We start from the raw sequence: 24,383 nt of genomic DNA on the forward strand, positions 1-24,383 counted from the left end.
AAATAAAAAACAAGGGGGAACAGAACCAAGTACAACCCAAATAAATAGGAAGAACTAAGGCTAGATTTTATGCAAGTTCACAACTCGAGCTTTATTTCGCAGCAAGTACACATGGGGTTCTCAGGTTTCATTATTAGCATCTGTTCTATTATCATGCAACTGTTTCTCCTGATGATCACTTCATCCTCCTTACGTCTAGGAGGGAATGAGACGGATAGACAGTCCTTGCTTGCATTTAAAGCTGAAATCGTGAACGACCCACTAGGCATTCTTAGCTCCTGGAATGGATCCCTTCACTTCTGTCAGTGGCAAGGCATTTCTTGCGGCCACCGACACCAGAGAGTCATCGTGTTGACCTCCGATCAAGCCGGCTAAGCGGTCAGCTATCTACCCACATCGGAAACTTGAGCTTTCTCAGAACTTTACACCTCCAAAACAACAACTTCAACAACACCATCCCTCAAGAAATTGGTCGTTTGTTCCGCCTGCAACAATTACGCCTTGAAAACAACTCCTTCAGTGGTGATATTCCATTCAACATATCACGTTGCTCTAACCTCCAAATACTTCTCATAAATGGAAACCATCTTATGGGTAAAATTCCAATTGAAATTGGTTCCTTGTCCAAGCTTCAGGTACTTATTTTAAGAAAAAACAATTTAAGTGGGGAAATCCCACCTTCTTTGGGAAATCTTTCTTCTCTCCAGGTGTTAGATGTGTCTGCGTGGAGGCATTCCGAGTAGCCTTAGCCAGTTGAAAAGACTAACATATCTTTCATTGGGTGAAAATTATTTGAATGGTACCATTCCTCCCTCCATAAACAATCTCTCATCAATTACACTCATTTCTGTGCTTCAAAACGAACTGCATGGAACTCTTCCCCCTGGGTTGGGCCACACTATATTTCCAAACCTCCAACAATTTTCTTTCGCGATCAACCAATTCAGTGGACCGATACCAAATTCAATCTCCAATGCCTCAAACCTTTCACTTTTTTCAATCTCATTCAATGAGTTTACTGGAAAAGTGCCTAGTCTGGCACGCCTGTCAAATTTACATTTTTTAACACTTGCCAATAACAGTCTTGGAAATGATGAAGAAGGTGACTTGGGTTTCATCTCTTCTCTAGTTAATTGCACCAAATTAACACATTTTGATTTTAGTAGAAATAATTTGGGAGGAGTGCTACCTGAATCCATCAGCAATCTCTCAACAGAGCTCACGTACATGTTATCTGGTAGTAACCAGATCCGCGGAAGAATTCCCATTGGGATCGGAAATCTAATCAACTTGGAGGTACTAGCCTTTGAGGGAAACCTATTGACAGGCACAATGCCAACTTCTATTGGTAAACTGAAAAGGTTGGATGCTCTGTATCTGAACGAGAATAAACTATCAGGTATCATCCCATCTTCTCTTGGAAATCTAACTTCAATGACCAGGTTGTTTCTCATGTCAAACAAGTTAGAAGGCAGCATACAGCAAAGTCTTGGAGAATGCAGGAATCTTCTATTTTTAGTTCTTTCCCAAAATAATCTTCGTGGTCAAATTCCTAAAGAAGTTATTGGTTTAGCATCCTTGTCACGAATTTTGAATCTGTCCAGCAACAAGCTTACTGGATCCATACCAATGGAGGTAAGCAACTTGATGCATCTAGTTTCCTTGGATGTTTCTGACAATAGGTTATCTGGTGAGATTCCACGAAGTTTAGGGAGTTGTACAAGTTTGGCAACTCTGAATCTGAGTGGAAACTCATTGCAGGGGACCATTCCTGAATCCTTGAGCTCTTTGAGAGGGATTGAGAATTTCGACTTCTCTCACAACAACTTGTCTGGCAGAATTCCCAACTATTTGGAGAGTTTCCGCTTCTTGCTGAAATTGAACCTCTCGTTTAATGATTTTGAAGGTGCATTACCAATGAAAGGAGTTTTTGGGAACACAAGTGCGTTTTCTGTCATGGGAAACTCACGGATTTGTGGAGGTATACCTTCTTTAAGATTGCCCAAATGCGTCTCCAAGCAATCTAAGCAAGGCTTATCTTCTAGGCTGGAAATAATTCTCTCAGTTTCTTGTGGGGTTATTGGGTTGATCTTAGTGTTGTCCGTTGTGCTTCTTTGCCGATCAAAAAAAAGTGAGAGCACTTAACTTCAGGATCGTATCTAATGGTTTCACTCTTGAAATTGTCTTATGGAGATCTCCATAAAGCAACCGATGGGTTCTCGGCTGCGAATTTGATTGGTGGTGGAAGTTTTGGGTCTGTATACAAGGCAATTCTCAATCAGCATGAACAAAGAATTGTTGCAGTGAAAGTACTCAGTCAAAATTCAAGAGCTTCTAGAAGTTTCATAGCTGAATGTGAAGCCTTGAAAAGCATTAGGCACTGAAATCTTGTCAAGCTACTGACTGCTTGTTCAAGCATTGATTCTCATGGAAACGATTTCAAAGCTTTGGTTTACGAGTTCAAGGTGAACGGAAGCCTCGACGACTGGCTGCATAATTCAGCTCAACGGGTCGACAATCCAACCAATCTGCAGAAAAATCTGAATCTTATTCAGATAGTCAACATTGCAATTGATGCAGCGTGTGCTCTGGATTATTTGCACAACCGTTCTCACATGCCGATAGTTCATTGTGATTTAAATCCGAGCAACGTTCTCTTGGGTGGTGACATGACTGCATGTGTTGGTGATTTTGGTTTGGCAAGGTTCCTCCCAGACGTTTCTTGTCCATTTCCTGTGCTCGAAAGCTCTTCCGATGCAATAAAAGGCTCCATAGGCTATACTGCCCCAGGTAAATTTTCCTGATATCTTTCTTTTTAGCTTTAATTTTGTGATTCACAGTCAAGACATAACTATGTTTTTGTGCATTAAATTATAGAGTATGGCATGGGAAGCGAGGTGTCAACATCCGGTGATGTGTATAGCTATGGAATCTTGTTACTAGAGATGCTAACAGGCAAGAGGCCAACAGATGACATGTTCAAAGACGGTCTGAATCTGCACAGCTTTGTTGTGAATGCAGTTCCTGAACACGTGGAAGAAATATGTGATCCGCTACTTCTTCAAAAAGAAGAAAAAAATGGCAGGGATCAAGGGCAAAAATTTGAGGAGTGCCTGATTTCACTTGCAAGAATAGAGTTGCTTGTTCTGCAGCAATGCCGAGAGAGCGCAAGGACATGACCAATGTTGTATCTGAGTTGTGTCTTATAAGGGATGTGCTGATGGGAACCAGGATGCCTTAAGAGACTTTTAGAATATAGAAATTGGACCATTTCACTTCATTCGAATTCTTAGAATTACTAGTTCTTCATTTTTGATGCAATTTGTGTTTATTTTCAGTAACACCATTTTAAAATCAAGAAGTCCGTCATGTTTTTGTTTAGCTGCAATCGCCTTGATCCCATTTTTCTCTTGATTTATAAGCATAGACCGTCACCCACTTTCGAACCGTTAGGAACTACAGATACTAGTTCAACGATAAATTCGGCAGACCCTCATCGAACTATTCGTTGGACCCAAAAATGATTCGTTCTTTTCGCTCCCTAACATCAGTAAGAGTTTTCGATTTAGATTATAAATTTTGGGTTTCTTTGTGCATGCTGCATTTTCTGATTCTTTTTTGTTGTGGAGTGCTTTGTCCTTCATTTTCTTCAAGAATCTGTGATTCACGGATTGTTGGCTAATTTCGAGTTTGTTTGGAGGACTGAGTCATGGATGCTTTCAAATTAATTAAACTCTTGAGTTATATTTTAAAAGCTTACTGTAGCATGAAAACAACATAACCAGATTTGAAACAAATAATCAACGGAATGAATATTGGCTCGCAGCCGAAGTATTAGGTACTACCTTGCCATCATCATTTAACATAAACAGATTGTTACTTCGGCTGCGAGGGATGAAAGCAATTAAAATTACTCTTCAACATCAACTTGAAATGTATGCGTCAATTTGTTCTTCTTGCCTCTAGAGCCACGACTCCGTTTCCCCTTTCCATTGATCATAGCCGCCTGCGAAAGTATGCCAACAACGGGCAGGGCTTTTATTTTCTTCTCAAGGTTTGAAAGTGAGTTTCATCTCGATCCTTTCTTTTTAATTTCTTTTTAATTCCCCACCAGTAGCACGTGCAGGGCATACCACACGACTAGGTGTCGAAACTTCAGTTGCTATGGGCTGAGAGGTGGAATTCATGAGAGGTGGGCTAGGCAAAGACTCACCATTCTCAAGCTCAATGATTCTTAGCAACCCACTCGGCCCAGATTTACCTTTAGAGTTTGAGTTATAAGCAAGTGGGCTATCTAGTTGCCCGTCGGCATTTTTGAAGGCCCAAGGGGGGACCTTACGTGGATCATACGAGCTTTTTTTCAATGAGAGGCCATTCACCGCAACAGTGAGGGTCCCATTGCGATAGTGTGTTCCGGAGCTTTTGGAACGGTCCATATTACCCCAGTCAACAAGATAAGCTTTCCTTGGTGAACCATTGGACACGTCAGCATTGGCAGTGCTGTTGTACAGCTCATTGATCGCAGGAATTGTCGCAGGAATTGTCGCATAATCACCAATAGCGACAGAGGAGGAGGTGCCACATACGTCTGAGCTAATATAGTGAGTTCATATAATTTCGGGCCCTTTCGTCCTTCACATACGCATAATCACCGACCAAGTGCTGTTGTACAGTTCATATAATTTCCAGTATGTGGGGTCCTTTCGTCCTTCACACACGTATGCCTTCCGCGAAATTATATGAACTTGGTCATGGCTAATATGGTGCAGAAGATTTAGAAATTAGAAGTTACGATAATGAATTTATTAATATAAAAATTCTAAAAGGAAGGAACTCGGTCATCTCATGCCAGCAGAAGTTGACAAAGTAGATAAAGAAGCCCATAAAATAACTAAAATTTTGGGAGAGAGTGAAACGTAGACTGAGATTTACATCTTGGGAAATTTTTTTTTTTTTTTCATGGGGTTTTACAATTTGGCTGCCATGGTTATCAATTTCAGAGAGGAGTGAAACAACTGGAATTTGGGAAGCCCGGCTTCTGGTTTTCATCAGGTAGAGGGAAGACGGGGGGGGGGGGGGGGAGGGAGAGAGAGAGAGAGAGAGAGAGAGAGAGAGAGAGAGAGAGAGAGAGAGAGAGAGAGAGAGTATCAAGTTTAATTGTGATTTTTTAAATTTTTTATTGTATTAGTGGCGGGACCCATATGCAAATTTGGAATTTAATTGAAAATACGGGTGGAGACTCGGTTTTTGAGCGAGCCCCCGTGGAATTTCCCAAAGAGAAATAACGGTAAGCGTAGAAATTTGACCGCTTGACTTGTTGAAGCCCGCAGAGTGAGAGTCACGGCCCCCAAGTGTAAAATATTGGAGAATGTCTCACTCCACAAAGTATCTGTATTAGGCTCATTGAGCTAAGACTAGAATTTTTGCAAGGTTTTTTCATGTATAAACAGCCTCTGGTTCTTGACACGAGCCTTATTTCGCAGAGCGCATACATGGGGTTCTCGGGTATCATTATTATTATCTGCCTAAATCTCATGCAACTGTTTCTCCTGATGGTTACTTCATCCTCCTTACATCTAGGAGGGAATGAGACAGATAGAAAGTCCTTGCTTGCATTTAAAGCTGAAATTGTGAATGATCCACTGGGCATTCTTAGCTCATGGAATGAATCCCTCCACTTCTGTCGGTGGCAAGGCATTACTTGTGGCCGTAGGCATCAGAGAGTCACCGTGCTGGACCTCCAATCAAGTCGGCTGAACGGTCAGCTATCCCCCTACATCGGAAACTTGAGCTTTCTCAGAACTTTAAACCTCCAAAACAACAGCTTCAACAACACCATCCCTCAAGAAATTGGTCGTTTGTTCCGCCTGCAACAATTACGCCTTGAAAAGAACTCCTTCAGTGGTGATATTCCATTCAACATATCACGTTGCTCTAACCTCCAAATACTTCGCATAGCTGGAAACCATCTTATGGGTAAAATTCCAATTGAAATTGGTTCCTTGTCCAAGCTTCAGGTACTTTTTTTAAGAAACAACTATTTAAGCGGGGAAATCCCACCTTCTTTGGGAAATCTTTCTTCTCCCTGGTGGTTAGATGTGTCAGAAAATAATTTGCGTGGAGGTATTCCGAATACCCTTGGCCAGTTGAAAAGTCTAATAGATCTTGTATTGGGTCAAAATGATTTGAATGGAACCATCCCTCCCTCAATATACAACCTCTCATCAATTAGAGGCATTTCTGTGCATCTAAACAAACTGCATGGAACTCTTCCTCCTGGGTTGGGCCACACTATATTTCCAAACCTCCAAAAATTTTATTTCTGGTCCAACCAATTCAGTGGACCGATACCAAATTCAATCTCCAATGCCTCAAACCTTTCACATTTTTCAATCTCATTCAATGAGTTTACTGGAAAAGTGCCTAGTCTGGCACGCCTGTCAAATTTATATTTTTTAGCACTTGACCATAACAATCTTGGAAATGATGAGGAAGGTGACTTGGATTTCATCTCTTCTCTAGTTAATTGCACCAAATTCACGTACTTTGAATTTAATGCCAATAATTTTGGAGGAGTGTTACCTGAATCCATCAGCAATCTCTCAACAGAGCTCAAGTCCATGTTATCTGGTAGTAACCAGATCCGCGGAAGAATTCCCATTGGGATCGGAAATCTAATCAACTTGGAGGGACTAGCCTTTGAGGGAAACCTATTGACAGGCACAATACCAAGTTCTATTGGTAAACTGAAAAGGCTGGGTTCTCTGTATCTGAACGCGAATAAACTATCAGGTACCATCCCTTCTTCTCTTGGAAATCTAACTTCATTGACGAGGTTGATTCTCATGTCAAACAAGTTAGAAGGCAACATACCACAAAGTCTCGGAGAATGCAGGAATCTTTTACTTTTAGTTCTTTCCCAAAATAATCTTCGCGGTCAAATTCCTAAAGAAGTTATTGGTTTAGCATCCTTGTCAGTAACTTTGGATCTATCCAGCAACAAGCTTACTGGATCCATACCAATGGAGGTAAGCAACTTGATGCATGTAGTTGTCTTGGATGTTTCTGACAATAGGTTATCTGGGGAGATTCCGCAAAGTTTAGAGGGTTGTACAAGTTTAGCAACTCTGAATCTGAGTGGAAACTCATTGCAGGGGACCATTCCTGAATCCTTGAGCTCTTTGAGAGGGATTGAGAATTTCGACCTCTCTCGCAACAACTTGTCTGGCAGAATTCCCAACTATTTGGAGAGTTTCCCCTTCTTGCTGAAATTGAACCTCTCGTTTAATGATTTTGAAGGTGCATTACCAATGAAAGGAGTTTTCGAGAACACTAGTGCGCTTTCTGTCACGGGAAATTCCAGGATTTGTGGAGGTATACCTTCTTTAAGATTGCCCAAATGCGTCTCCAAGCAAGGGTTATCTTCTAAGCTGAAACTAATTATCTCAGTTGCTTGTGGGGTTGTTGGATTGAGTTTATCGATTTTGTTTGTGATTCTTTACCGATCAAGAAAAGCAAGAGGAGTGAAGTCAACTTCAGGATCATCATTGGGGGTTTCACTTTTGAAGTTGTCCTACAGAGATCTCCTTAAAGCAACTGATGGGTTCTCTGCAGCCAATTTGATTGGTGCTGGTAGTTTTGGGTCCGTATATAAGGGAATACTCGATCAGTATGAAGGAAGAATTGTTGCAGTGAAAGTACTCAATCTTCAAAGTGCAAGAGCTTCCAAAAGTTTCATTGCTGAATGTGAAGCTCTGAGAATCATTAGGCACCGAAATCTTGTCAAGCTACTGACTGCCTGTTCAAGCATCGATTTTCAGGGGAATGATTTCAAAGCTTTGGTTTATGACTTCATGGTGAATGGAAGTCTCGAAGAATGGCTGCATAATTCAGCTCAATGGGGCAACAATCCAACTAATCTGCAGAAGAATCTGGATCTTATTCAGAGAGTAAACATTGCAATCGACATAGCTTGTGCTCTGGATTATTTGCACAACCGCTCTCACATGCCAATAGTTCATTGTGATTTAAAGCCCAGCAACATTCTCTTGGATGGTGACATGACTGCATGTGTTGGTGATTTTGGTTTGGCAAGGTTCCTCCCAGAGGCTTCTTGTCCATTTCCTGTGCACGAGAGCTCTTCCAATGCAATCAAAGGCTCCATAGGCTATACTGCCCCAGGTAAATTTTTGTGACATATATACACACACACAATGGAGATTTCTTTTATTTTTAGCATTAAATTCTGAAGTCATACATAAAAAATTGTCTGTGTTTTTGTGAAAATAAATACACACACACATATATTGTTTATGCTTGGACGATGTTTCTGTTTATAGCATGAGTTTTTGAAGTCACACATAAGAACCTAGCTGTGTTTTTGTGCATATAACTTAAAGAGTATGGAATGGGAAGCAAGGTGTCAACATATGGCGACATGTATAGCTACGGAATCCTGTTGTTGGAGATGTTAACAGGCAAGAGGCCGACAGATAACATGTTTAAAGATGGTATGGACCTGCACTATTTTGTTACGATGGCTCTACCAGAACGTGTGGAAGAAATATGTGATCCACTACTTGTTCAAATAGAAGAAAGCAGCAGCAGTACTAATCCCATAAGTAAAAGGGGGAATCAAGTCCCAAATGATCAAAGACAAAGGGTTGTGGAGTGCTTGACTTCCATTGCAAGAATAGGAGTTGCTTGTTCTGCAGCAATGCCGAGAGATCGAAGGGACATAAGCAATGTTGTCACTGAGTTGTGTCTAACAAGGGATGTGCTAACTGGAACAAGGAGGCCTAGAGAGCATCTGTGATCACGGCCGGATTAGTGAATCCCATGACAGTGCTTGTATGTTTCATTGTGATATTCTTAATGATGACGATGAGGAGTGGAACGAGTGAAGTGAACTTTTTGCGATTGTTTTTATGTATGTTTAAATGTTCTTATTAAATATGTAATTTTTCTTATTTGCATTACCATAATTGAAGTCCTGCATCCATGACCGAGTCCTCCAGCAAAACTAATAACAATCAGTTTTCGAAGTCGTTTCTAGAATTTTTTTATAGTGAAGACTGGAGCGATTTCAGAGGGCTAGTTTAGTCTTTTAACGTGTGGGCACTGGCAGATTTGTCTGTAAGAAATATCAAACCAAATCAAAACCAAGAACTTTCAACTGAATTGCACAAAAGGAATCAAAATTTAATTGCTATATAGAACTATTGGTTCAATCGCAAACAATCGAAATTCGAAACCCTACCTCTTCCATCCTCTGAGAGCGAAGCCCTCCTCAGGCAGCACCTCCGACGGAGGCGGCAAAATCGGATCGTCGGACCCCCCAAAACCTCCATCAAAGCCCTGTCCATTCGATTCGGCGTAGATCGACGGAGGAGAGAAGGCCTCCGACGTAGCTGAGTGGCGAAAGCATCGCCTGCGGCGGAGCCGTGGAAGATTGGGGAATCGGTGGCGGAGTCCTTGAGCGACTCGGTGTCGAGGAGTCGAATCGCTGGGAGGGGAGTCGGAGGTCGTAACCCAGATAACCGTCGTCGTCGTCGAATGGGCGAGTTGAACCGGTGGTCGGGACTGAGTCATTGAGGGCATGATCAAGTCAAATGCACTGACACGTAAGAAACGACTCTCTCCGTGTGGCTCTGAACTCCAGAGCGAAATGCTCGCAGTGGTAGAAACTACGCTGGAGAAATATCGACAGGCTCTAAGTGGGCTTATACCGGCTTATTGGGCTTTCATTAGTTCAGCCCAATATTATGTTGGCCCCTTCTTCATTTTGCCATACTTGCGTTAATAGATGATGTTCCCCAAAAAATAACCAAAATTTATTTTTTATTGTTACTATGAAAACCAACTTTCTTCCACTCTCTAGCCATCTAGAGTGGCTTTTATTTTCTTTCCATTGATAATAGCCGCCTGCGAAAGTATGCCAACAAAGGACCGAGTGGCTTTTATTTTCTTGTCAGAGGTCTGAAAATCGAAACTTCAGTTGCTATGGGCTGAGAGGTGGAATTCATGAGAGGTGGGCTAGGCAAAGACTCACCATTCTCAAGCTCAATGATTCTTAGCAACCCACTCGGCCCAGATTTACCTTTGGAGTTTTGAGTTATAAGCAAGTGGGCTATCTAGTAGTCCGTTGGCATTTTTGAAGGCCCAAGGGGGGACCTGTCGTGGATCGTACCAGCTTTTTTTACAACGAGAGGCCATTCACCGGAAGAGTCAGGGTCCCATTGCGATAGTGTGTTCCGTAGCTTTCCGGATGGTCCATATTACTCCAGTCAACAAGATAAGCTTTCCTTGGTGAACCACTGGACACGTCAGCATTGACAGTGCTGTTGTACAGGAAAAATTTTTAATTGTGATGAGAATACGGATAGTATACCACCTATTTTTATGTAAATGTTGAGAAATTTTATTTTTTAAATTATTAATTTTTTAACACATATTCTACTATTTATATAATGATACATGATGTAACATAATCACCGATAGCAACAGAGGAGGAGGTGCCACGTACGTCTGACATCCCACAGTATGTCGGATCCTTTCGTCCTTCACACACGCGAAATTATATGAACTTGGTGATGGCTAATATAGTGCAGAAGATATCGAAATTAAAAGTTACGATAATAAATTTATTAATATAAAAAATCTAAAAGGAGGGAACTCAATCAGTGCTAAATGGGTTTGCTTCTTTTATTCCGCATCTACATCATCTCATCATCTTATGCCAGCAGAAGTTGATAAAGTAGATATAGAAGCCCATAAAATAACTAAAATTTTATGGGTAGGAAGAGATTGCTGGTGTCTTGAGATAAAATTTGGGTGTGACTAGACTTGGTTGGAAGGAGCCTAAACAATAATTAAATTTTTAGAAGGATGTAGTCAAACTAAGATTTTAAAAGATTTTAAAGGATTTTAAAAATGATAAATTTGATAGGATTTAGAAAGACTTAAAACTCCTACAAAATTCATATGGATTTGAATGGATTTAGCTTGTAGATTTTAGTGGATTGTGGTGGATTTTCATATAATTTTTTTATTGAAAAGAAAAAGGAAATATATTTTTCCCTTGCTCTACTGTACTCGATAGCCACTTTATCCCTTCTTTTTTATGTCCCTTTCAATACCATCGCGGTTCCATCTCTTTCTCAATTGATAGATCAATATAACTTTGCTGAGCTTTTGAGCACTACACCACCAACAACATTTGTGTCTATGGTTGTTGTATTGACTCAGTCATCACACTTATTTGGCAAAACCGCGTTGATTCTACGACTCTGACATCCGAAATTTCTAATGAATTGCAAGAAAGCGATGTGTTATCCAAACACAATCAAACTTGAAGTCTCTGCGTCAACTTGTTTTGGTCTGTAGCACTGAGGGCCACTTACACAGACAGAGACGGCTCTTATCCAACACAATCATAACAACCGAAGAAGTTGCGGGAATCGTTGCAAATTACTTTCATGTATAACACTGCTTCTGTTTCATCACCGGAACTTTATTTAGCGGCTTAAATGGGGTTCCCAGGTATTGTTGTTAGCGTTTGGTCAATTTTCATGCAACTATTTCTCCTAATGCTCACTTCGTCCTCCTTAACTCTGCGAGGAGATGAAGTGGATAGACTGTCCTTGCTTGCCTTTAAAGCTGAAATTGTGAGTGATCGCATGGCCATCCTCGCCTCATGGAATGAATCCCTCCACTTCTGTGAATGGCCTGGCATTTCTTGCGGCCGCAGACACCAGAGAGTCACAGTGTTGGACCTCCGATCAAGCCGGCTAGGAGGTCAACTATCTCCCAACATTGGAAACTTGAGCTTTCTCAGGACATTAAACCTCGAAAACAATAGCTTCAACAGCAGCATCCCTCCAGAAATTGGCCGTTTGTTCCGGCTGCAACGATTACGCCTTGGTAACAATTCCTTCAGGGGTGATATTCCGGTCAGCATATCACGTTGCTCTAACCTCCGCTACCTTGACTTAGGCGATAACATTCTCGGTGGCAAGATTCATAATGAAATTGGCTTCCTGTCCAACCTTCAGGTACTTAATTTAGGCAAGAACAGATTAAGTGGGGAAATCCCACCTTCTTTGGGAAATCTTTCTTCTCTTCAGATGCTATCTTTGCAACAAAATAATCTGCACGGAGGTATTCCAAATAGCCTTGGCCAGTTGAGTAGCTTAAAAAATATTTCTTTGGGTTCCAATAATTTGAATGGTACCATCCCTCCCTCCATATACAACCTCTCTTCTATTACAGTCATCTCGGTGCTTGAAAACCTACTTCATGGAACTCTTCCTTCTGGCTTGGGCCACACTATTTTTCCAAACCTCGAAGCCTTTTATTTTCATTTCAACCGATTCAGTGGACAAATACCAGTTTCAATCTCCCATGCATCCAACCTTGCATTATTTGGCGTCTCAGCCAATATGTTTACTGGAAGAGTGCCTAATCTGGCAAGGATGTCCAATCTGTTCCGGGTAGAAATGGATGCTAACAATCTTGGAAATAATGAGGAAGGTGACTTGGATTTTCTATCTTCTCTGGTTAATTGCACCAATTTAAAGCGTTTGGATATCAGTGACAATAAGTTTGGAGGAGTGCTACCTGAATCTCTCAGCAACCTCTCAACAAAGCTCGAGGTAATGAGATTGGGAGGGAATCAGATACGCGGAAGCATTCCTGTTGATATCGGAAATCTCAACAACTTGGGGATACTAGGCTTTGAGGCAAGCCAGTTGACGGGTCCTATACCAAGCTCAATATCGAAACTAAGTAAACTGTATGATCTGTCGTTGAATCACAACGAGCTGTCAGGTACTATCCCGTCTTCTGTAGGCAATCTAACTTCGTTAGGCAGATTAGATCTCATGTCAAACAACTTAGTAGGAAGCATACCGCCAAGTCTCGGTGAATGCGCGAATTTGCAAGCTTTGGTTCTTTCCCAAAATTATCTTAGCGGTCCCATTCCACATGAAGTCATGAATTTATCATCCCTGTCACTAGAGTTGGACCTATCCAGCAACCAACTTACTGATTCCATTCCCTTCGAAGTAGGTCTTTTGGTGAATCTTGCTTCCTTGGATCTTTCTGAGAACCAATTATCTGGTGGCATTCCTGAAACCTTAGGGATTTGCATAAGTTTGATGAGTTTGTCTCTGAGAGGAAACTTGTTGCAGGGAACAATTCCTGGATCCTTAAGTTCTCTAAGAGGGATCGAAGATATCGACCTCTCTCGTAACAACTTTGTTGGCAGCATTCCCAACTATTTGGGGAGCTTACCTTTCTTGCTGAATTTGAACCTATCATATAATGATTTTCAAGGTGCAATACCAATGGAAGGAGTTTTCAAGAATACAACTATGCTTCATATCAAAGGAAACACACGGCTTTGTGGAGGTATACCTCAGTTACAATTGCCCAAATGCAACTCCAAAATATTTCCATGGCGGACATTTCTTATCTCATTTGCTTGTGGGGGCTGTATTGGACTTATCTTACTGTTGTGGTGCGTCATTCTTTATCCACCCAAAAAAGCATTGAGCTTTATGCTTCTTTATCTATCAAGAAAAGCAAGATTGAAGTTAACTTTAGGTTCCTCATGGGAGGTCTCACTCTTAAAAGTTTCATATGGAGATCTCCTCGAAGCAACTAATGGGTTCTCTTCTCGGAATTTGATTGGTGCTGGTAGCTTCGGGTCTGTGTACAGGGGAATTATCAATCAGGAAGAAAGAATTGTTGCAGTGAAAGTACTCAATGCTCATTGTTCAAGAGAAAGTTTCATAGCTGAATGTGAAGCCTTGAAAAACATTAGGCACCGAAATCTTATCAAATTACTGACCGTGTGTTTAAGTATTGACTTTCAAGGAAACGATTTCAAAGCTTTGGTTTATGAATTCATGACGAATGGAAATCTAGAAGAGTGGCTGCATTTTTCAGCTCATAGACCACCTGGGGCACCCATTGTGCATGGGCATTTGAACCTTATTCAGAGGGTAAACATTGCCATCGACGTGGCTAATGCTCTGAATTATTTGCACAACCAATGCCACATACCAATAGTTCATTGTGATTTGAAACCCAGCAACGTTCTCTTGGAAGGAGACATGACTGCCCGTGTTGCAGATTTTGGTTTAGCAAGGTACGTCCAGGATGCTTCGTGTTCACTTCCTTCACACAGAAGCACTGCCAATGTCATAAATGGCTCCATAGGCTATATTGCCCCAGGTAAGCACCATTGTTGCTTCAACCTCTTTCTGACATGTACAAGAAAATTACTTCATTTTATTTAAGGTATTAACTTTATGGTTCGTATGTTTAATTACAGAGTATGGCATGGGAAATGAGGTTTCAGCATATGGAGATGTGTATAGCTACGGAATCCTGCTGTTGGAGATGCTTACTGGGAAGAGACCGACGGATGAAATGTTCAAAGATGGTCTGACCCTCCACAACTTTGTTCAGATGGCATTGCCTGAACGCGTAGAAGAAATATGTGATCCGGTGCTTCTTCAAGTTAAAACAAGCAGCATTTGTAGTAATGCCACAAACAATAGGAACCATGTCCAAGATGATCAAAGGCAAAGAATTAGCAAGTGCTTGGTTATCATGGCCAATTTAGGAGTTGCTTGTTCCGCAGATTTGCCGAGCGAGCGGATGGATATTGGACGTGCTGTAGAAGGATTGTGCCTAGCTAGGGATGTGCTAACTGGAACCTCAATTCCTATAAATCATATGATCACGGCCTAATCAGCCCGTGAAACTTCTGCTTTTGTTCGAGTAATTAGTTACATTCCCAGAATTCACAGAAACGAAAAATATTGTATCGAAAATTAGAATAAACAAGAATAATTTTCAACTGAAATTGAACTTAACTGCATTTTTTTTTTTTCAGATTCTTTCTTTCAAACATGCATCATCAGTTTCTCCTTTTCTTTTCTTGGACCACAACAGCAACAGAACATGTCATCTATGAGTTCTGTGTGTCAATTGTCAACAGTAAGAACAGTTTCAAAGAAAGCTGCATGGAAATTTGAAGTTTGAATACAAATAAATAAACAAAAACATAATTTATGGTCTTATTCATGGAAGTTTGCTGCATAATTTATTTTTTGCCTCTGGTCATGGTGTTGAGAGGTTAACTAATTGTCATGGTGTTAAGAAGTCAACTAATCCGGCAACCAGAGCGCCTTTCCCGTGATGTTTAAGAAAGTCTACTCATTGTCCTTCAAACTCATAGTCAACATAATTTTATCACCAGAATTCCTGCTTCTGCTTACTGAGTAATGGGTTTTCATGTTCCGAGCTTACTGAGCTTATGCTCAGTTGGGAAATCTTTCATCAATCACACAACTTCCTTGGCATATAACAACCTGGTGGGGAATGTTCCGGGGGAAATAGGCCAACCGAAAAGCTTATCTTTTTTCGCAATCGGACCAAATAATCTCTCCGGTATGATCCCTTCCTCCCTTTTTAACATCTCTATGAATACCTTATCACTTACGGATAATGAATTTGAGGGCATTATTCCACCTGACATTGGCCTCAAAATGCCTCATCTCCAACAAATTGGCATTGGTGGAAACGAGTTCTCGGGGACAATCTCAGCTTCATTTTCCAATGCTTCTCAGCTTCAAATACTTGACATTGCACAAAACAATTTTGTGGGGCAAGTTCCAGCAAGCTTTGGAGATCTTCCAGATCTCCGCTGGCTCGGTCTGAGCAACAATAACCTAGGAAGTTACTCAGCTAATGACCTGTATTTTATAACATCCTTGACAAATTGCAGCAACCTGGAAATACTTGATATGAGTTTGAACAACTTTGGAGGTGTTTTACCCAACTCTGTAGCCAATTTTTCAACCCAACTCACTAAACTCTATCTCGGAGTCAATCAAATCTCTGGAAATATTCCTGCAGCATCAGAAAACCTCAGTAATTTGATAGTCTTAGGCATGAAGGCTAACCTGTTCACTGGCATCATTCCTACTTTTTTAGGGAAGTTCCGACAGCTGCAAATACTGGCTTTAGATGGAAATAGATTATCAGGACAGATCCCTTCTTCCATAGGAAACAATTTTAAGATACAACAATTTAAGCGGGGAAATCCCACCTTCTTTGGAAAATCTTTCTTCTCTCCAAGTGTTAGATGTGTCAGAAAATAATATGCATGGAGGTATTCCGAATAGCCTTGGCCAGTTGAAAAGATTAAAATTTCTTGCATTTGGGAATGAGGTCCGCAATTTCCTTCCAGTAGTTCTTGTCTACCTCAGCATGAAACTTCTCTTGGTTAGCCAGGAACAGCTGAGAAACGTCAAAAATACAAGTTCAAAACAATCTGTTAGGAATGCATATTAACTCCGTACGTCTTCATACCTTAAAGTTAGATGCCAGAGAGATCGATATGGATATTAAAGGCAAAGAAAACCAAAATGTTATGACAAAGTTCAATTCCAAAATGTTTAGCCAAAAAAATAAAAAAAAAAAATAAAAAAAAAATCTAGATTTCAGAAACCATTAAACCGACCAAACATCTAGTATTAGTAATATTTGTTTTACAATGAAGCCTAACGGGAAACGATGAAGCTGAGATTTATGTAGCAAATCCTAAACAGTTGTGACCATCACTTAATTGAATTCAGATACGTTAAGTCCCAGTAGAGGGAATAAAAGATATGAGCTCGCAGTATATTTATGAAAAACCAAGTCGAGTGCATGTGGGGAGCTATGTGTCAACAATTTGTGACTCTTATTCAACACCAATTTCGATCAATTATTCAAGGAACCAGCAATTCACGAACAAATAAAATAAATACACTATCAGTATCAGCTCAAAGGATCTTAATATGCATGCCAAACTTAAAATTGAGGCAGTGAGGTAAGACATCCACATTATTACTCAGAAGATCTTATTAAAAACAAAAAATAGCGCTAATCATATTTTTCGGAAAGTTTAATTTGATCTAACCTTCTCCCTTTCCCTGTTAGCAGCCTTGTTATTTTCAGTAGTGATCGTCCTCTTCTGGTAGAATCCCACCTTGAATTCATCTGCTTCCTCGATTATCCGAACCAAAACAGCTCCTTTTCCTGCCTTACCTTCTCCTCGAGCTGAATTGCATTCTGCCTGAATGTCACAAAAGTTCGGATTACAATAACTCCCTTACAACCTCACAGAATTCAACCATTTATTTTTCCACCACCTCCTATGCAAACATAAAACCATTTTCTGAGAGTCAATAACTACACATTGACAACAATCACGAATCTTTTCTGCTTCGAATTGAGCCCCACATTCTTATACTTTTTTTTTTTTCAACATGTCTATATTTTATTTTATTTTATTTTTATTTTTTCGATAAACTCATGAAGATTTCAACATGTCTATATATATATATATATATATATATATATATATATATATATATATATATATATATATATATATATATATATATATATATTTTTTTTTTTTTTTTTTCCGATAAACTTTCAACTGAATTGTACAAAAGAGTCAAAATTTAATTGCTATACAGAACTATTGGTTCAATCGCAATCAATCGAAATTCGAAACCGTACCTCTTCCATTCTCTGAGTGCGAAGCCCTCCTCAGGCAGCATATCCGACGGAGGCGGCAAAATCGGATCATCGGACCCGCCAAAACCTCCATCAAAACCCTGTCCATTCGATTCGGCGTAGATCGACGGAGGAGAGAAGGCCTCCGACGCAGGCTGAGTGGCAAAAGCATCGCCTGCGGCGGAGCCGTGGAAGATTGGGGAATCGGTGGCGGAGTCCTTGAGCGACTCGGTGTCGGGACTGAGCCGTCTTCGGACTGAGTGAACGAGACCATGATCGAGTCAAATGTACTGACACGCAAGAAACGTCTCTCTCAATGTCTCTCTTTGTGGCTCTTAACCGCCGTGCGAAATGCTCGCAGAGGGAAAAACTACGCAGGAGAAATATTCGCGGGATTTGAGTTGGGCTTAGGCCGGCCCATTGGGCTTTCATTAGTTCAGCCCAACACAATGTTGGCCAAGAAAGAACCGAAGATATGACATCCTACATCGCACAGGGGAGTGATCCTTAAATGTATATTCCAATCCCTACCTAGCACGAGGCCTTTTGGGAGCTCACTGGCTTCGGGTTCCGTAGGAACTCCGAAGTTAAGCGAGAAGGGGGCTAGAGCACTCCCATGATGGGTGACCCACTGGGAAGTTGCTCGTGAGTTCCCAAAAACAAAACCGTGAGGGAATGGTAAGCCCAAAGTGGACAATATCGTGCTACGGTGGTGGAGCGGGCCTGGGAAGTGATCCGCCCCGGGCCGAGATGTGACAATTTGGTATCAGAGCCTAACCCTGGTCGTGGTGTGCCGACGAGGACGTCGGGCCCCTAAGGAGGGTGGATTATGACATCCCACATCGCACAGGGGAGTGATCCTTAAATGTATATTCCAATCCCTACCTAGCACGAGGCCTTTTGGGAGCTCACTGGCTTCGGGTTCCGTAGGAACTCCGAAATTAAGCGAGAAGGGGGCTAGAGCACTCCCATGATGGGTGACCCACTGGGAAGTTGCTTGTGAGTTCCCAAAAACAAAACCGTGAGGGAATGGTAAGCCCAAAGCGGACAATATCGTGCTACGGTGGTGGAGCGGGCCTGGGAAGTGATCCGTCCCGGGCCGGGATGTGATAGAAGATCTCTCTTTCGAACATACATAATCAGTTTACCGTTGTCTCTTCTTTGACCTCGAGGCCGGTTGAGAGAGCAAGTTATGCAGGATCCCGCATGACTCGTCTTTGCTCGGCCTGAAAATCCAGAGAGAACAAAACAGCAGGCTAGGACAGGCAGTTCTTGTCACCTGACCTCGATTACTTTATTTTCCTTGTTTTTTATATCTAAATTTCTAATTAATTGAGATCAAGTGATGACTATGACAATTTCTTTCAAGTCTTTGCGCCATTTGGCCTTAAAATCCAAACATATAGAACAAAACAGCCGGCTTCCACAGACAGTTCTTGTCACTGAGACCCCGACACAAGCCGAATAAAATAAAAAACAAGGGGGAACAGAACCAAGTACAACCCAAATAAATAGGAAGAACTAAGGCTAGATTTTATGCAAGTTCACAACTCGAGCTTTATTTCGCAGCAAGTACACATGGGGTTCTCAGGTTTCATTATTAGCATCTGTTCTATTATCATGCAACTGTTTTTCCTGATGATCACTTCATCCTCCTTACGTCTAGGAGGGAATGAGACGGATAGACAGTCCTTGCTTGCATTTAAAGCTGAAATCGTGAACGACCCACTAGGCATTCTTAGCTCCTGGAATGAATCCCTTCACTTCTGTCAGTGGCAAGGCATTTCTTGCGGCTGCCGACACCAGAGAGTCATCGTGTTGGACCTCCGATCAAGCCGGCTAAGCGGTCAGCTATCTACCCACATTGGAAACTTGAGTTTTCTCAGAACTTTAAACCTCAAAAACAACAGCTTCAACAACACCATCCCTCAAGAAATTGGTCGTTTGTTCCGCCTGCAACAATTACGCCTTGACAACAACTCCTTCAGTGGTGATATTCCATTCAACATATCACGTTGCTCTAACCTCCAAATACTTCGCATAAATGGAAACCATCTTTTGGGTAAAATTCCAATTGAAATTGGTTCCTTGTCCAAGCTTCAGGTACTTATTTTAGGAAAAAACAATTTAAGTGGGGAAATCCCACCTTCTTTGGGAAATCTTTCTTCTCTCCAGGTGTTAGATGTGAAAGAAAATAATCTGCATGGAGGCATTCCGAGTAGCCTTAGCCAGTTGAAAAGACTAACATATCTTTCATTGGGTGAAAATTATTTGAATGGTACCATCCCTCCCTCCATATACAATCTCTCATCAATTACACTCATTTCTGTGCTTCAAAACGAACTGCATGGAACTCTTCCACCTGGGCTGGGCCACACTATATTTCCAAACCTCCAACAATTTTATTTCGCGATCAACCAATTCAGTGGACCGATACCAAATTCAATCTCCAATGCCTCAAACCTTCACTTTTTTCAATCTCATTCAATGAGTTTACTGGAAAAGTGCCTAGTCTGGCACGCCTGTCAAATTTACATTTTTTAACACTTGCCAATAACAGTCTTGGAAATGATGAAGAAGGTGACTTGGGTTTCATCTCTTCTCTAGTTAATTGCACCAAATTAACACATTTTGATTTTAGTACAAATAATTTGGGAGGAGTGCTACCTGAATCCATCAGCAATCTCTCAACAGAGCTCACGTACATGTTATCTGGTAGTAACCAGATCCACGGAAGAATTCCCATTGGGATCGGAAATCTAATCAACTTGGAGGTACTAGCCTTTGAGGGAAACCTATTGACAGGCACAATACCAAGTTCTATTGGTAAACTGAAAAGGTTGGATGCTCTGTATCTGAACGAGAATAAACTATCAGGTACCATCCCATCTTCTCTTGGAAATCTAACTTCAATGACCAGGTTGTTGCTCATGTCAAACAAGTTAGAAGGCAGCATACCGCAAAGTCTTGGAGAATGCAGGAATCTTCTACTTTTAGTTCTTTCCCAAAATAATCTTCGCGGTCAAATTCCTAAAGAAGTTATTGGTTTAGCATCCTTGTCACGAATTTTGAATCTGTCCAGCAACAAGCTTACTGGATCCATACCAATGGAGGTAAGCAACTTGATGCATCTAGTTTACTTGGATGTTTCTGACAATAGGTTATCTGGTGAGATTCCACGAAGTTTAGGGAGTTGTACAAGTTTGGCAACTCTGAATCTGAGTGGAAACTCATTGCAGGGGACCATTCCTGAATCCTTGAGCTCTTTGTGAGGGATTGAGAATTTCGACTTCTCTCGCAACAACTTGTCTGGCAGAATTCCCAACTATTTGGAGAGTTTCCGCTTCTTGCTGAAATTGAACCTCTCGTTTAATGATTTTGAAGGTGCATTACCAATGAAAGGAGTTTTTGGGAACACAAGTGCGTTTTCTGTCATGGGAAACTCACGGATTTGTGGAGGTATACCTTCTTTAAGATTGCCCAAATGCGTCTCCAAGCAATCTAAGCAAGGCTTATCTTCTAGGCTGGAAATAATTCTCTCAGTTTCTTGTGGGGTTATTGGGTTGATCTTAGTGTTGTCCGTTGTGCTTCTTTGCCGATCAAAAAAAGTGAGAGCACTTAACTCAACTTCAGGATCGTATCTAATGGTTTCACTCTTGAGATTGTCTTATGGAGATCTCCATAAAGCAACCGATGGGTTCTCGGCTGCGAATTTGATTGGTGGTGGAAGTTTTGGGTCTGTATACAAGGCAATTCTCAATCAGCATGAACAAAGAATTGTTGCAGTGAAAGTACTCAGTCAAAATTCAAGAGCTTCTAAAAGTTTCATAGCTGAATGTGAAGCCTTGAAAAGCATTAGGCACCGAAATCTTGTCAAGCTACTGGCTGCTTGTTCAAGCATTGATTCTCAAGGAAACGATTTCAAAGCTTTGGTTTACGAGTTCAAGGTGAACGGAAGCCTCGACGACTGGCTGCATAATTCAGCTCAACGGGTCGACAATCCAACCAATCTGCAGAAAAATCTGAATCTTATTCAGATAGTCAACATTGCAATTGATGTAGCGTGTGCTCTAGATTATTTGCACAACCGTTCTCACATGCCGATAGTTCATTGTGATTTAAAGCCGAGCAACGTTCTCTTGGGTGGTGACATGACTGCATGTGTTGGTGATTTTGGTTTGGCAAGGTTCCTCCCAGACGTTTCTTGTCCATTTCCTGTGCTCGAAAGCTCTTCCGATGCAATAAAAGGCTCCATAGGCTATACTGCCCCAGGTAAATTTTCCTGATATCTTTCTTTTTAGCTTTAATTTTGTGATTCACAGTCAAACATAACTATGTTTTTGTGCATTAAATTATAGAGTATGGCATGGGAAGCGAGGTGTCAACATCCGGTGATGTGTATAGCTATGGAATCTTGTTACTAGAGATGCTAACAGGCAAGAGGCCAACAGATGACATGTTCAAAGACGGTCTGAATCTGCACAGCTTTGTTGTGAATGCAGTTCCTGAACACGTGGAAGAAATATGTGATCCGCTACTTCTTCAAAAAGAAGAAAAAAATGGCTGGGATCCAAGGGCAAAAATTTGAGGAGTGCCTGATTTCACTTGCAAGAATAGGAGTTGCTTGTTCTGCAGCAATGCCGAGAGAGCGCAAGGACATGACCAACGTTGTATCTGAGTTGTGTCTTATAAGGGATGTGCTGATGGGAACCAGGATGCCTTAAGAGACTTTTAGAATATAGAAATTGGACCATTTCACTTCATTCGAATTCTTAGAATTACTAGTTTTTCATTTTTGATGCAATTTGTGTTTATTTTCAGTAACACCATTTTAAAACCAAGAAGTCCGTCATGTTTTTGTTTAGCTGCAATCGCCTTGATCCCATTTTTATCTTGATTTATAAGCATAGACCGTCACCCACTTTCGAACCGTTAGGAACTACAGATACTAGTTCGACGATAAATTCGGCAGGCCCTCATCGAACTATTCGTTGGAGCCAAAAATGATTCGTTCTTTTCGCTCCCTAACATCAGTAAGAGTTTCGATTTAGATTATAAATTTTGGGTTTCTTTGTGCATGCTGCATTTTCTGATTCTTTTTGTTGTGGAGTGCTTTGTCCTTCATTTTCTTCAAGAATCTGCGATTCACGGATTGTTGGCTAATTTCGAGTTTGTTTGGAGGACTGAGTCATGGATGCTTTCAAATTAATTAAACTCTTTGAGTTATATTTTAAAAGCTTACTGTAGCATGAAAACAACATAACCAGATTTGAAACAAATAATCAACGGAATGAATATTGGCTCGCAGCCGAAGTATTAGGTACTACCTTGCCATCATCATTTAACATAAACAGATTGTTACTTCGGCTGCGAGGGATGAAAGCAATTAAAATTACTCTTCAACATCAACTTGAAATGTATGCGTCAATTTGTTCTTCTTGCCTCTAGAGCCACGACTCCGTTTCCCCTTTCCATTGATCATAGCCGCCTGCGAAAGTAAGCCAACAACGGGCAGGGCTTTTATTTTCTTCTCAAGGTTTGAAAGTGAGTTTCATCTCGATCCTTTCTTTTTAATTCCCCACCAGTAGCACGTGCAGGGCATACCACACGACTAGGTGTCGAAACTTCAGTTGCTATGGGCTGAGAGGTGGGCCAGGAAAAGACTCACCATTCTCAAGCTCAATGATTCTTAGCAACCCATTCGGCCCAGATTTACCTTTAGAGTTTGAGTTATAAGCAAGTGGGCTATCTAGTTGCCCGTCGGCATTTTTGAAGGCCCAAGGGGGGACCTTACGTGGATCATACCAGCTTTTTTCCAATGAGAGGCCATTCACCGCAAGACTGTGGGTCCCATTGCGATAGTGTGTTCCGGAGCTTTTGGAACGGTCCATATTACCCCAGTCAACAAGATAAGCTTTCCTTGGTGAACCATTGGACACGTCAGCATTGGCAGTGCTGTTGTACAGCTCATTGATCGCAGGAATTGTCGCAGGAATTGTCGCATAATCACCAATAGGACAGAGGAGGAGGTGCCACATACGTCTGAGCTAATATAATGAGTTCATATAATTTCGGGCCCTTTCGTCCTTCACATACGCATAATCACCGACCAAGTGCTGTTGTACAGTTCATATAATTTCGAGTATGTGGGGTCCTTTCGTCCTTCACACACGTATGCCTTCCGCGAAATTATATGAACTTGATCATGGCTAATATGGTGCAGAAGATTTAGAAATTAGAAGTTACGATAATGAATTTATTAATATAAAAAATCTAAAAGGAAGGAACTCGGTCATCTCATGCCAGCAGAAGTTGACAAAGTAGATAAAGAAGCCCATAAAATAACTAAAATTTTGGGAGAGAGTGAAACGTAGACTGAGATTTACATCTTGGGAATTTTTTTTTTTTTTCTCATGGGGTTTTACAATTTGGCTGCAATGGTTATCAATTTCAGAGAGGAGTGAAACAACTGGAATTTGGGAAGCCTGGCTTCTGGTTTTCATCAGGTAGAGGGAAGACGGGGGGAGAGAGAGAGAGAGAGAGAGAGAGAGAGAGAGAGAGAGAGAGAGAGAGAGAGAATATCAAGTTTAATTGTGATTTTTTTAATTTTTTATTGTATTAGTGGCGGGACCATATGCAAATTTGGAATTTAATTGAAAATACGGGTGGAGACTCGGTTTTTGAGCGAGCCCCCGTGGAATTTCCCAAAGAGAAATAACGGTAAGCGTAGAAATTTGACCGCTTGACTTGTTTAAGCGTAGAAATTTGACCGCTTGACTTGTTTAAGCGTAGAAATTTGA

The 24,383-nt window shown here is 41.1% G+C and overlaps 3 protein-coding genes, 1 long non-coding RNA gene and 3 pseudogenes across 7 annotated transcripts; 5 read left to right on the plus strand and 2 right to left on the minus strand.

The window, feature by feature from the left end:
• Positions 1 to 93: 93 nt before the first annotated feature.
• Positions 94 to 3,360, plus strand: LOC137721003 (LRR receptor-like serine/threonine-protein kinase EFR; annotated as a pseudogene). The gene is made up of 2 exons (XR_015962524.1): positions 94 to 2,790; positions 2,878 to 3,360. The product of XR_015962524.1 is annotated as an LRR receptor-like serine/threonine-protein kinase EFR (transcript).
• A 1,916-nt stretch (positions 3,361 to 5,276) lies between these two features.
• Positions 5,277 to 9,057, plus strand: LOC137721413 (putative receptor-like protein kinase At3g47110). The gene is made up of 2 exons (XM_088694183.1): positions 5,277 to 8,181; positions 8,400 to 9,057. The coding sequence occupies exons 1-2, from the start codon at positions 5,439 to 5,441 to the stop codon at positions 8,813 to 8,815; spliced, it is 3,159 nt and encodes a 1,052-aa protein (XP_088550309.1). The 5' UTR covers positions 5,277 to 5,438; the 3' UTR covers positions 8,816 to 9,057.
• On the minus strand, positions 8,206 to 9,683 carry LOC137721224 (uncharacterized). Its single transcript, XR_015962532.1, has 2 exons — positions 9,260 to 9,683; positions 8,206 to 9,133 (listed from the first exon to the last, which is right to left on the minus strand). It is a non-coding gene; the product is annotated as an uncharacterized LOC137721224 (long non-coding RNA).
• Positions 9,684 to 11,263: 1,580 nt separating this feature from the next.
• LOC148699026 (receptor kinase-like protein Xa21) lies at positions 11,264 to 14,875 on the plus strand. The gene is made up of 2 exons (XM_088694176.1): positions 11,264 to 14,238; positions 14,339 to 14,875. Exons 1-2 carry the CDS (start codon positions 11,529 to 11,531, stop codon positions 14,758 to 14,760), a joined length of 3,132 nt encoding a protein of 1,043 aa, XP_088550302.1. The 5' UTR covers positions 11,264 to 11,528; the 3' UTR covers positions 14,761 to 14,875.
• A 157-nt stretch (positions 14,876 to 15,032) lies between these two features.
• LOC148699027 (clathrin light chain 2 pseudogene) lies at positions 15,033 to 17,864 on the minus strand (annotated as a pseudogene). Its single transcript, XR_015958697.1, has 3 exons — positions 17,587 to 17,864; positions 16,979 to 17,134; positions 15,033 to 16,314 (listed from the first exon to the last, which is right to left on the minus strand). The product of XR_015958697.1 is annotated as a clathrin light chain 2 pseudogene (transcript).
• LOC148699028 (receptor-like protein 39) lies at positions 15,297 to 16,175 on the plus strand. The gene has a single exon (XM_088689669.1). It carries the CDS (start codon positions 15,297 to 15,299, stop codon positions 16,173 to 16,175), a length of 879 nt encoding a protein of 292 aa, XP_088545795.1.
• Positions 17,865 to 19,161: 1,297 nt separating the features above from the next.
• Positions 19,162 to 22,454, plus strand: LOC148699029 (putative receptor-like protein kinase At3g47110; annotated as a pseudogene). Its single transcript, XR_015962521.1, has 2 exons — positions 19,162 to 21,855; positions 21,942 to 22,454. The product of XR_015962521.1 is annotated as a putative receptor-like protein kinase At3g47110 (transcript).
• Positions 22,455 to 24,383: the final 1,929 nt, after the last annotated feature.

The sequence above is a fragment of the Pyrus communis genome, chromosome 1 (assembly GCF_041283825.1).
Source record: "Pyrus communis isolate YQ-2024b chromosome 1, ASM4128382v1, whole genome shotgun sequence".
Taxonomy (NCBI): domain Eukaryota; kingdom Viridiplantae; phylum Streptophyta; class Magnoliopsida; order Rosales; family Rosaceae; genus Pyrus; species Pyrus communis.